This window comes from Haliotis rubra, unplaced genomic scaffold (genome assembly GCF_003918875.1).
Source record: "Haliotis rubra isolate DU_JTF1 unplaced genomic scaffold, ASM391887v1 Scf13, whole genome shotgun sequence".
In the NCBI taxonomy this organism is placed as follows: domain Eukaryota; kingdom Metazoa; phylum Mollusca; class Gastropoda; order Lepetellida; family Haliotidae; genus Haliotis; species Haliotis rubra.
In genome coordinates this window covers 2,702,130-2,716,242 of record NW_025765225.1, presented here as the reverse complement: position 1 = coordinate 2,716,242, position 14,113 = coordinate 2,702,130, and the positions used below count along the sequence as shown (strand labels likewise).

Genomic DNA, 14,113 nt, shown 5'->3' with positions numbered 1-14,113 from the left:
ACTACCATTAGGGTTTTACTAACTTAGTCAGAAGGAAGATACATATAAGCGATGTCTATGTACTGTTCAATATACATACGAGCTGATGTGTAAGGTGTGTTGTCAGCTGTTGATTGACAGGTCAGCTTTTAACAGGTGTAACTAGTAAGTCTGAATAATGGAACATTCCAAAGTCGCTTCCCTCTCATCAAACTCCTTAACCGCCTTCGAAGGGATTAGGGTCAGAGACATTAAATTATATTCCATAATAAGTATGATTTCTTAGTGTTTCGAATCAGTTGTTTCTAAACTGACGTATTTGTAACACCAGTATGAGAATATTCAGTAAAATGTCCGAATCCGAAACATCAGTAGGTGGTTTGAATCGCCCAACCTGACACCCCCTGGCCTAATGGAATGATCCACTAACAGTACATTACCGTCGCCGTGTGTATTAGGAACAGTGCGAGTACGTGTATATAGTGGTAGAAGTCAGTGGTAGACGGAACATCATGTTAGTCAGTCAGGGTAGCATGTGTGACTGGGATCCTGTGTGGATAGCGTCAGTAGATTTCAACAACCCGAGAACACAACTTGTCATCTAGATCGCAGCATGGCAAGTCCGCATAGCTGGTGTTATGTTGTGTGAGCTGTTCGATGACCCGTCCACTGGTCCTTCGGTGGCGACCCAACTCTATTCGGCTTCTTTGAATCACACGCAAATCTTCCTGCTTTCTAAAGCCATTGGACGATCTGATTGATATACAGTCTTGCCCTGACTGTACATATTAACTTATATTTCACAGATCGAGGACGCAAGTATGAGGTAAGCAGTTCAAACTTTGTGCAGCGATTTATTCTGATAAACACACCGCCAAAAGTTGTGCAGTCTCGTACAGTGAATGGGTTGACCTATGTGTGTAGGCGTATTTAACAGCTTATGTACACTCTGAAGTCAATATCGTCGTATATTTCGCGGATACAACACAGGAAATAATGGGTGTGATATATGAGTGTTTATTTAACTTCATCGCACGCCTTCAACATCAACAATGTATTTAATTCCACAAGATGTGCAGGCTTTTAGCGGGGATATATTGTTACTGGTCTGTGCGAAAAGTAAATTCGAACAATGTACGATTGTCGTGATTTAGGACGTTGAAGAAAGATACGTTTTTGATAATTAGTGGAAAAATATGTTTTAAGATTGAACCTAATTAATTTGTTTTCATTTAAAAGAGCAGGGGAATCAATATTATTATCAAATATGTTTTATACCTAGCAACGATGACAAAATGTTTTCAGTACGTTTAGATCTTTTCCCACCATGTTTCTGAAATGTCTAGTGTATCCCATATTCCATTTTAGCAATAAATAACAACACCAATTTCTTTGCTGTAAAATCACATCAAGAAACATTTTCATGGAATACCGATGACTTGACAAACTGACAATTTCAATAATCATCTTTTAAAACACAGGTGGTATATGTCTATTTACAAACATGAAAATATTGCTTCTGATCAGTTCGGTTGAGGTAGCATTAAAATGGCAATGTCAACATGATCAGCTGAGTACTATAATGTTGTTGTTTTTGTTGTGTCAGCAATTTTTTGTATGATGAAATTGAAACGGATAATTCGTTATTTTCTGTCCAATTATTTGTGCTTACGAAAGTGGGTCAGTGGAATGCACGTGTGAGGAGTAACACCAGCTTGTTACATTAAATTCAATTAACTGTAAACCCGTGCGACTTATCAACACACTATATGTCTCTGTTGCTGGTGTTAGTGGCAAGATTTATTAATGAAGCTGTCTGACCCTCCCATGCAAGTGAACAATCTATTAGATAGTATCACAGGGGGATTGTTTTTGTGAGGCGTCAATTAGACACAAATGAAAAATGTTGGGGTCCAATTACACAACTGTCAAGATTGGGATACTGGGTCAGGGAAACGGTTTTTGTATGACATTTTCTGGAAAATCTGCCCAAATATAGTTCGTTTAAAAGACTATTTGACATCTAAATCAAAATTATGTCCATGGTGGGTCCATGGGTTTGAGAAAGGAGAGTGTGATACTCAAGCTGAACAGTCAACACACATGATAGGGAAACTGTCACAGTTTCAAAAGATTGTGTCTGAACAGGGTAGTTCCTGGACCCATCCTTGATCTGCTGTGAGTCTGTCAATCAAACTCCTGACATTTCTTCATCTGTGTCGATTGGAGAATGTGATAGTGTATTTGTAAATTGCTCAAGTCACGTGAGGTAACAAATAACTTCGTTGGTAACCTGAATGATCAACCCACTATTTCACTTAGAGCCTTTAGTTGTATCATATATGTAACTATATTTTTTTACCATTAAATCTTTATTAGATGTAGAGTTTTATGTTTCAAATGTACATTTTAAAGAATATAGACGATATTTATGCTTACTTAGACTTCATCACCTACCCCTTCTGTGTAATGTAAGACGAAAACATGATAATTATGCCTCAACAACATGTAAAATGTGTAACAATAATATCCCAGAGGATGAATTACATTTTCTTTTTGTCTGTGATGCATATGTTATGTTACGTAGTATATATTTACCAAATTTTGATCAATGTCCAACTATCATTAAGTTTAAAAAATTAATGTAATGTAATGATACCAGTATTCTTCTAAAAACTGTGCAGTTTATCAAGCATGCCCTCGTGATAAGATCAAAAGTGTGTAAATAATGTGTAACCTTGTATACTGCCTTGTCTAACATGATATTTTGTATCCTCTGATTGTACATGGGCCGATGGCCTACTTACAGAAATAAATTCATGCCATATATGTAACTAGTTGTTAAGAAATCCTTAAATCTAGAGAAGATTACTCAAGTCACATAAAGTAACAAACAACATCCTTGGGAACCTAAAAGACCAACACATTATTTCACTTACAGCCTCAAGTTGTATCATATATGTAACTAGTTGTTAAGAAATCCTAACATATTATTTATAAAAAAACGTAATGACCAACAACCGTTTTTGTTTAGGAGTTCCTCAACTCGCACCAGTCCTTCTGTGTTCGATTCAAGTCATACCACCTTGTCTGCTTTCTTACAAAAGTTTGATGTATAACAATCAAACATCTAATGATTTTCCACAGATACAATACCCCATTTTTACACATGGCATTAACCATGTCTAGACATGGACTGTAAATAGACACTAGACCATAGAGCAAAGTGCCATATAAGGGAATATTAATTGGAGTGTAAATTCTTTAATAATTGCCTGTCTTGTAAATATGTGCCAGTTTTCAAAGATAAAAACACCTTGTCTTGAATAAATCAGTGGTCAAAGATTAGGTTTGTTTTATCCCTCAGCTGAGCTTTTGATCTGTTAGATCCCAAACTACTTGTGAAATAGTGTATTAAAGAAGAATTATCTGAAACACATGAAAAATCCTCTCTGATATGAATAAAGCTGGTACATTTGGTCTTTGGAACTTAAAGGCATATATGCTTCGTTCAAATTCTAGATTTATTGTATTTTCTACTTGTCTGACAAGAGATTGGTTGTGGTATGGGAGCTGCAGCATGAATCTGATGTAAATGTACTACAGTTAATTTTGAGTCCAGTCCATACCAGCTGTGCGGAGATTATGTATTTGATAGCAGTGTTTCCTGTGTCCCTCATTTGTGGGTGTTTTGTTATGCAGTGCTTATCCACTTGATCTATCAAATGTAGGTATATGTACACCATAGATAGTATTTCCCTAATGGTATTTGTTGGTTCGTTATGGTTCTCTGCAGACTCAGCAAAAGACTTCAGTTTTCGATTTTTTCAGTCACCTTGAAACGTACTCGCAGGCTTCTAAATCTATCTCATATCTCAGGTGAACAGACGGGATGTAACAAACTTTGTCAATGAAAATGTGAAATTTATTATTTTATATCACTATCCTTTTACCATTACAATTATCGTTCTTAAGTTATGTTAAATACAACAGTGTGGTGTTAGTTACAGTCCGTTTGATTTCATTTGAGACCGATGAATTTCTCAGTAACACAAAATCTAATAATTGCAACAACACCAAAGTTTGCACAGCTACATGAAATTGACAGACCCAATCTGATGATTTGTTTCATAATTTTAGACACCCGAATAAAAAAGTTGTTTAACAAACAATCATTATTTTGTTGTCACTTTTCGCTATTTTTCTGTGTCAAAACGTCCATAGCTATTGTTGTTTTTATTAACTTGAATCCAGTAAATTCATTCCTTGTATGATTGGTATGAGGATATCTTGTGACATACGTTTTACTTGGGATTACACTTTCAGTATTTTGAAAGTGTGAGTTCTAATCCTGGATCATATTTGTGAATGTCATTGTGTGTTCACACATGTTGTGTTTATTGTAACAAAGTTCATCAATGTACTGATGTGATATGATGTGGCTCAATCTCTGTCACAGCTGGTCAAATTTGACCCCAATATGATCCCTTTCTCAAAGAATATCTGAAGATGCCAGTCATTCAGAAATGACAGGATGTGTATAATATCCACATTATAAAGCTGTGGTCTTTTTTATTTACATTTGGAACTGAGCAATTAAATTCATCTATGAGTAAAGAAATCCTATACATTTGATGAATGTTGCGCTAAATTGTTTTCAGAGTTAGAACCCTTGATGGTGGCACTGGTTAGAATCGTAATTTGAGGCTACCTCATGTGGAGTTTTCATCAGATGATATTACAGAGAGGTATTGTGTCATAGCATAGGATCAGATTTCACCTGGTCTCCTGATAAGACTGAACATGTATAGCGACTTGATGTGCCTGATACTAATGAACTACCTGTGCATATTGTTGGTGCCCCCATTTGTGCCATTCCAGTAAAGTGAACAGTTACACATTCTTATCCCGTAGATATTTTGGGTTAGGAGTGGTCCCCAGCAATATAGGCAGGTCATAAAAGGTAAACAGCTCTTCTAAGGGCTTTTCTACGTTGGCTAATTTGTGCCCAATCCTTTTCTTTTGTGAAGAAAATATGTTTAAATCAAAGGTGCCCAAATGTATCAGGTGCACAGACTGGCTTGGGTGATAGGATGACCTTGGAAAGGGCTTTTCTAAGTTGGATAATATGTGCCCAATCCTTTTCTTCTTTGAAGAATATGTCTATATCAAAGGTGGGTGTCCAAATGTGTCAGGTGCACAGACTGTAGCTTGTTTGATGGGATGACCTTGGAGAGGACTTTTCTAAGTTGGATAATTTGTACCCGATACTTTTCTTTCGTGGATAAAATGTGTTTAAATCAAAGGTAACCAAATGTATCAGGTGCACAGATTTGGTTGATAGGATGACCTTGGAAATGGCTTTTCTAAGTTGATTCAGGTGCAGACTCTGGGTTGCATACTTGGTCCGCATGTCATTAGGTACTGGACGATGTGACGAAGCAGGAACTTTCCTGACTTTAAGCTGACAACAAACATGAATGTAGTCCATAGAAAAAAACTATATAATGTGTTGTGGGAAGGCACCGTCATTTCTGATAAACAGCACATATATGGAAGCTGTATATATGTACAAATAAATGTAACAATCAATACCAATAATAGTGAGCTTAAATAGAAAATACAGTTTCAATTACAATCTAGACATGACCTTGCTCATGTTGATATATACTACCCATCAAAAGTTTAGACTCACTAGTGTAAATGTAGCTACTTACTTCAGTCAACTGTTCTCAACTAGATTTTGCAAAATATTCCTTACTGTTTAAAGGTACTGTTTACACATGAACTGATGCATTGTGAAACAAATTTGTAACGTTGAAAAGATTATCATGAGTTCAATAAAGGGTGAAAATTGGCGAAGTCTTAACAAAACTTTATACCAAAACGCAGCTGTTCACATGCACGATATTTGCACATGCTTTTCAGAAATGTGATGCACGATCCTTTTGCAATTCATCTGCATAAGGTTTGCCGTTGGTTCCCCCAAGTTAGTGGAGAAATAAATCTTTGATGTAACCATATACATAACATATAGTGAGTGCTCTAAGTGAGTCTAAACTTTTGATGGGTAGTATAGTATGGTATACATCGGCACAACATCACAAACCTGTGAAGATCTGGGTTAGAATTGATCTACAGCTGCCCATGCTTGTCGTAAAAGGTGACTAACAGGATCATGTGGTCAGGCTTGCTGACTCGGATGACACACGTGATCGTATCCCAGTTGTGTAGATTGATGCTCATGCTGTTGATCACTGGATTGTCTGGTCCAGATTCGAGAGACCACCTCCATATAGCTGTAATATTGCTGAGTGCGGCTTTAAACAACCAACCAACATCACAGTTACATTTGGGGAAGACATGTGGTCAACCACTCCCAGACACTGCATTGAAGGCTTCTAGTGATAGCTATGATAGGCAGTTGTCTTATCCTTCCTTCCTTCCTTCCTCATTGGGGTGCAGAATAGGTTTGATTCTGAACTTTCTATTCCTTCGATGACTTGACGAAATCTAGAGATGTTCAAACTGAGTGTATGACAAATAAATGAACGACAACTGAGTGTATTATGACAACTTAGTGTATGTCAAATAAATGAACGAGGACTGGGTGTATGACAAATATGTGAACGAGGACTGAGTGTATGACAACTAAATGTATGCCAAATATATGAACGAGGACTGGGTGTATGACAACTAAGTGTATGACAATTAAATGAATGAGGACTGGGTGTATGACAAATAAGTGAACGAGGACTGGGTGTATGACAAATAAATGAAAGAGGACTGAGTGTATGACAAATAAGTTTATGACAAATAGGTGTATGACATAAAAGAATGGCGATTGAGTGTATGACAACCAAGTGTATGACAAATAAATGACTGACAATTCAGTTTAGGCAACTGAGTGTATGACAGTTAGGGTGACTATTGAGGGGGAAACAACTATTGTGATAGCGATATCCTATTGCAACATACAATTGTGATAGTCTATTGCGACCAACTGTTGCAATACTATTGCAGTAGTTTTTTGTCTCCTTAAATTGTCTCATTTGAAGTCATTTCCCAAATGAATGTATAGTTTATATGAAATAAAAACAAGCTGAAGTAGTTTCAGTCTCTTTTAATAACTGACCATCCTCGATAATCTCTATGGTATATGTTATGATCACTCTCCACTATACCCTGGATGCATCCACAGCTTGGCCCGATAATTATATTACCTCCCTTTGCTGGCTCCGCATTCTTACAGAATCCAATCATCTAAGCCGCCGTTACATCTGAGCTTGCCATTGTCAACAAAGATAGCAGTCGCAGTCACGAAGGTTTGTTCGCAGTGCCACTCAGATTTTTGAGGAAATAATACAGACAAATTGACAGATCTGAAACTTTCAAAAAATATATAAAAGAACTCCTTCTACCTCTTTCAGAGTACCTCTGCATCAGTTGTGTTGCCAAGTTTAAACGGTTAGATAATTTAAGAAGCGAAAGTGAGTTGTGATTGCTTCGTTCAATGTCCCAGCGTAGACACCTGATTGGATAAAAAGCCAGCCAAGGGAGGTAATAAAATCATCGCCCTGTGGATGCATCCAGGGTATAGTGGAGAGTGATCGTAACGTATTCCCTGGCAATTATCGAGGATGATAACTGACAAGAAACTTGCAACCCAGATGAAGTTTGTTTAAGAGGTAAAAGGGACGGATAACTCTAAATCAATGTGAACGAATCTGGTACTTCTTTTACTTTGCGCTGCACATTTATCAACGTAAGTCAAATGCTAAACTATCGATAGTCACACATACTACTGATGCATCAATAGTTTTTCTTTTCTACCATTGATTAATTGCTATCGGAGACTCAACAATTGCAATCCATCGATAGTTCAATGCATCGTTACGACCTTAATGACAGTACAATCATATTATTAAATGAAGTGTAATCAAAAACTCATTATTTATATCCCACTGCAGGTAAATACTTTGAAGGTTTTGAAAACCATATCTATTTTACTATGATCAATGGCTGAACAAGGGTTGAAATGTAGTGGAAACGAGGCACCCATTGACATCAGGCTATTTAAGATGACATGCATCCTGGAACCAGCTGCTCTTGGGAAACAAATTTCAATTGCGAATTTTGTTCGAACAGATGAATATAGTGACAATTGAATCTTGATACAGTGTTAGATCTACAGGCATGTTCGGAGGAAATGGTGCTACAACTGTCCACCAGATATTGATCATGTTGATCAAGGATACCACACAAAGACCTTGCCCAGGCAAACTGAGGAAAGCACTATTCTACATGAGGTTTCTGTTTTCTTAAATTCGAGTATTGACTCGACATTCGGTGCAGTAGTGTTGTACCAGAGTATACATATTCGCCTCCCCCTATCCTGCTGTTATCAGTGAAATACAAACCATTTTCATGTTAGTTATCATTACTTAAATTGTCAAAGTTTGATGTTTTTCAGAATTCTCATAATGCTTTAATCAATCAGTGAATGTCTAAACTATGACATATCCTGTGATATAAATCATATTTAATCAAAGCAAGTGTAGACAACAACCAAATTGAATACTTTTTCCTTCTTCCTACTTTAAGAACAGAAGTAGATATTTATGGACATAAACTATTATTTAGATGAAACCCAATATTTTACAAAGAATGTAATTACATCCACGTATTCATTTTCCAAAATAAATCTCTGTAAATATCTTCTGAAACCATCTGTATATTTGTAAATAATGGGGTAATGTATTTAACATTGGGAACAGTGTGTCACATAGAATGTCAGTATATGACATTACTGAGATATTATTAGACTCCATGTATTAATGTCATAAACAATGCTTCCTTTATGACATTCTTGACAGACTGATCTTCTTTTTCACGTTCAGTTTATTTGTGGAATATTAGATTTCTACAAAATGAGTTCAAAAAACGAGATGGGAATTCTGCAATATTGCACTATCCCGTCTGATTTATGGTCGGAATGATTCTCAAACTGACATTCCATGCATTGTAGTTTTGGGGCAGATTAATGAAACTTTGAGAATGAAAATCTGGATATAGTTGGTTGGTTTGATGCTCAGCAATATTCCAGCTGGTTGACGGCGGTCTGTAAATAATCCAGTCTGGGCCAGACAATCCAGTGATCAACAACATGAACATCGATCTACGCAATTGGGATACGATGACATGTGTCATCCAAGTCAGCAAGTCTGACCACCCGATCCCGTTAGTCGCCTCTTACGACAAGCATGGGTTACTGAAGGCCAACTCTAAGCTGGATCTTCACAGGTCTAATATAGAAGCTACTATGGATAGTGTCTGGAATATTAAGGTTTGCCTGTGTAGGATTTGCCCATGTAAATATAAATTGATATAATGCTTATGTCACAGGAAATGTATTATCCTGCAGAAGAGTACTAGATGGCCTGATAGGTTTTACATTGTGTTAATGTAATCACAACAATATCTTAGCATGCAGCTGCATGAAATGGAATATGCATATGTTCATGGTATCAGGATGAAAAGGGAGATGTTCTTTTAAACCTTTGCATCAACAATATTTATATCTGTTTAAATGATGTAAATGCTTGCTATCTTTCTGTCAACCTTTTGCAAAATATATACCACCACCAAATAAATGGTTTACTTTAAATTATCTGAAAAACATTAAACTGGGTGTAATATATTCTGGTAAAATATTGGTTCACTGAAAATCAGGACACCAGGTGTTCACAGTACTGTTAGCATGCCCTGACTTACCAGTAGCATCTGCCACACACCTAGTTTGCATAATGAAGTATTTGTTGTCTGTTGATGTGCCGAAGTACTTCCGCCATCTGATGGCCAACTGGCACAAACAAGGTAGTCAAGTAATGGACCAGAAAATCCATTCACATGGCAGCATATTTACTGATTTCGATGAAACTCGGTAAAAAGGGTATGTTAATTTTCAACTGCATCTGCTGCTTATAAGTAAAGAAAATCATTTAAAAATTACTGTGATTTTTTTGGGAACAGTCTCCAGTTTATAACTTCCAGCAGAGTTTCTGAGCTAGGAGACAGAGATGCTGTGGGCAAATAGTATCTTAGTATCTCCCTGACTGATCTGAGCAACAAGAATACATGGTGTTCAATGCAGGTTATCGTTTAGTTATGTTATGTATTATGTCTTATGTCTCCTTGAAAAAATCTCAAACCAAAAGTACAAAGATTGTTTGATTGGCATTCAAGAAGTTGACGAGTCAATAATGAAGCATACAACTTTATGGATAACAACTTCTTGTTTATTGTGTAGAGGGATGTTTTAGTGGAGATCCTTACACCGTTAAAGGCACAATGTCACACAACACTTCTCTTAAAAAACATAATGCATTTCTCTCAGTAATACTAACTATCGGCCCTCAGGGAAGCTACCATATACTTTATTCCCAAAACAATTTACCAATTTAGATTACAATGTTATATTAAATAGTTCGAATGAATTAGTGCAACGTTGCATTAAATTGACTATCGCGCCCTCTACCGGTTGAATATTATTTCAAGTGAACCCCACAGAGTTATGTCCCTAGGAATGTTCTTTACGAATAATCTACGCGCAACGTAGGAGTCAGTTTAGCAAACACTGACAGCACCGCGTGCGACAGTTTTCGATGTGCGGAGCAATTATTTACATTTCATATATGGCAAGTGTTCTCTGTTCGGAAGCTGTTTACCTCGAAGTTTCAATTTTCGATTTCAGGCAAGTCATAAGGGATAATAAGTCTTTTATTGCATCAAGAGGAAGCTAAAGTGAGTGCATATGCCCCCAAAATATTATCAAAAATGTGTGACATTGTGCCTTTAAGCGTAAAGTGATAATGTTGCTCTGTGCAATGTCGCTCAATGCAATAAAACAAGAAGTTGTTTCCTAAACGTACGAACAGTACAGGAGAACTGAGCATAGGCCTCACTACTGGTAAACAACATGTTGTTGTTGTTGTCTGAATAAAATGCAGGTCCAGCCCTTTGATAAAGAAAAATTTGAACAGTAAATGCTCAATGTAAAATGTTACGCTAAAGATATTGTGACATATCTGCTGGAAAGTATTGAGACAAAGCATTGCTAATATATTAGTTGGCATGTTAAGCTGGAAGTGCACGGCAAAACACCAATGTTTTATACACTTCCTGGATCAAAATTCCAGGATGCCAAGTAACAACTGTCACAATGTATCAGATTTAAGTTAAGATAGATATTTTTCAATTTAGTTTAACAGGGATACCTGTTGATAAAACAAACATGTATTTACTGATATTTACTGCAAACAGCTCTGAAAATGAGACAGAAAAACATAAATACGACTTAAATGTGAAACAAACAAGAGAGCAGCATTTATTAGCTTTTGATTGTGTCCAAATGTACATAACAATAAATCTTTTCCCTTGTCTGTATGTTTTTACAAATTATTCTTTAAGGCACTATTTCACATCACACTTCTCTTAAACTAAATAATGTATTTCTCTAAATACGTTGTCTTCAGTATCTGCGTTGTAGAGCCACGAGCTCTAATCACAGCAGTGCACCTCCTCGGAACAGAACGAATCAGGCGGCGGATGTTTTCCTGGGGATTGCTCTCCACTCTTCCTGGAGTGCTGGCGCCAGTTCAACCAACGTGTAGCGGTTGTGGTGTGCGTGCACGAACACGACGATCCAGCTGGTCCCACAGATGTTCAATAGGATTGATGTCTGGCGATCTGGAGGGCCACGGCATCACGTTGACGTTTGAATTCTGTAGGAATGCCACTGTTGCACGAGCTGAATGAGGGGCGGGCATTGTCATGTTGAAACAACTCCCTCTGTTGGTCGATTATCGGCAGAAGATGTGGCTGTAAGACGCCATCAATGTACCGTTGTGCCGTCAAATTGCCACACGAATGATGACCAAGTCTGACCGTTGGTTGTAAGACATGGCTCCCCATACCATGATGCTTCCTCCTCCAAATCTGTCGACCTGTCGAACGCAGTTCGGTGCAAAACGCTCATTTGCTCGTCTATAGACACGCTTGTCTACCGTCACGCCGTTGAAGAAGAAAAGCGAGACTTGTGACTAAACCAGACTCTTCTCCAGTTTCTTAGGGTCCATCTCCTTACGTTAGTACACCACCTGAGGCGCTTGGCGTCGATGTTGGCGCTTCAAGACGGGCCCAACAACTGGTCTTCTTGCACGAAATTTGCCTCATGTAAACGGTTCCTGATGGTTTGGGCGATACTCTCCTCAAACCTGGCACCTGTGTTGCAGTGATGGTGGGTGTGGCATGCCGATTATGTAGGTGACTGAGTCGAATAAAGCCGATCCTGAGCCGGTGTGGTGATCCTAGGTCTACCGCTCCTGGGACGATCTTCAATTGCATGGAACTGTGTGTAACGATTCCAAAGTCGCGGAGATTGTTGTTTTGTGTACGTTTAGATGACGGGCAACTGTTCCAAAGCTTTCCCGGCCTCAATGCGACCAATGGCAATATTTCGATTTGCTGTACTCAAACGGGGCATTTTCGAAATTGATTTGCAGAGCAAATTATGAGAGAAAAATTACAAACTACTGCCGTGCTTTTAAAACCCTCTACATGAACTGTGTTTTCAACGATTTGCACGTGCAACAGGCTTTTAGCATTTTGTACATGACAATTTCGCACTTTCTCAAATAACACGGATACAAAGGTCATCATGTGTGAAAATGGTTCCGTTTGGGAGCTTATACTGATCAGATGGGAACATATTAACAGTATTTTGAAGAAAATTCTAATTTACATTCACCATCTTTATTCTAGAAATGATGTCAGATATTTAGATAGGGGTTGCGTTTCTTTTTTGAGAGAGTGTAATACAAACTATCAGCCCTCAGGGAAGCAACCATATAATTTATTCCCCTCAAATTATGTATTTAGATTACAATATTAAATTAAAAAGTTTGAATGAATTAATGCAATGTTGCATTAAATCAACTCTGATGCCCTCTACCAGCAGAACATTATTTCAAGCGAACCCCATAGAGCTATGTCCCTTGGAGCGCTCTTTACAAATTCCTATTAAGCAACTTGTGATTGAAACCAGTCCTTCAAACACTGACAACACTGTGTGGGACAGTTTTTGATGTACGGAACAATTGTTTACATTCCATATATGGCAAGTGTTCTCTGTTTGGAAGCTGTTCACCTCAAAGTTTCAATTAGCGATTTCAGGCAAGTCGTAATTGTTAACAAGTCTTTTATTGCATCAATTGCTAAAGTGAGTGCATATATCCCAATATGTATAATATAGGCCAAAATATTGTCGAAAATGTGTGACATTGTGCCTTTAAACTGGTTAGAGTAGAAAACTTATTCCTTGAACATTATGTAACCTTTATATATTATCTGGAACATAATTTATGCTGTAAGGTAGGTACACAGTGTCTTTCTCCTGCCATTCAGGAAGAGTGCTCACAAACTGACAAGAATAGAGTATGTTTATATATGTATGCATGTAAATATAGATCCATTCAGGTTTTGTCCCGATTATCATCCACATGTCGCGCTGTAGGTCGACAGTGACTTACGCCCACGTACTGAGCCAGGAAGTGGGGTTCTGATGCACAAATCATTAGAATATTTATTACCTATTTAGGGAATATCATTGTGAAAAAGGCAAACACTGGTTGCAACAAACCTGACATAATGATACTGCAGACAGTGTAAGATGATGCTCAAATGTAAGCTGTAAGCATAGTGTAGTATATAATGACTGTCCTTAAGCCTTGAGGCAACAGTGTCCAATGCATGAGTGAGGGGTTCTTAGCAGTTTTTCCTGCTTCAAGACAGAAACTATGAGTTACAACAGAATTTTTGTTGTTGTGACCAACAACAGTGCAAGATGCAGGTTTATCCTAAGGGGTTGATGTTGTGTTATGCTTCCTCCCTTTGGCTCATGGGATTAAACCGAACGAGTCATGCCTAATGAGTAGAAGCATGTATACCTCAAGAGATACTGCCACAACAAATTTTCTGACCAATATATTTCAATTTTTCTTTGTAAATGAAATAAAAAAAATGAAACTGATAAAAAATGGCTCTTTGAGTGAGATGTCATGTAACAAACAACATT

General features: G+C 37.5%; 1 protein-coding gene across 1 annotated transcript in view; it reads left to right on the top strand.

Moving 5' to 3' along the window:
- Positions 1-425: 425 nt before the first annotated feature.
- The window catches only part of LOC124267136 (protein dispatched homolog 1-like), a 41,128-nt gene continuing 27,440 nt past the window's right edge, over positions 426-14,113 (top strand). Inside the window, exon 1 of the mRNA XM_046702015.1 lies at positions 426-805. Coding sequence (XP_046557971.1) covers positions 801-805 — 5 coding nt within the window. The 5' untranslated portion in view covers positions 426-800. The remainder of the gene's footprint in view (positions 806-14,113) is intronic.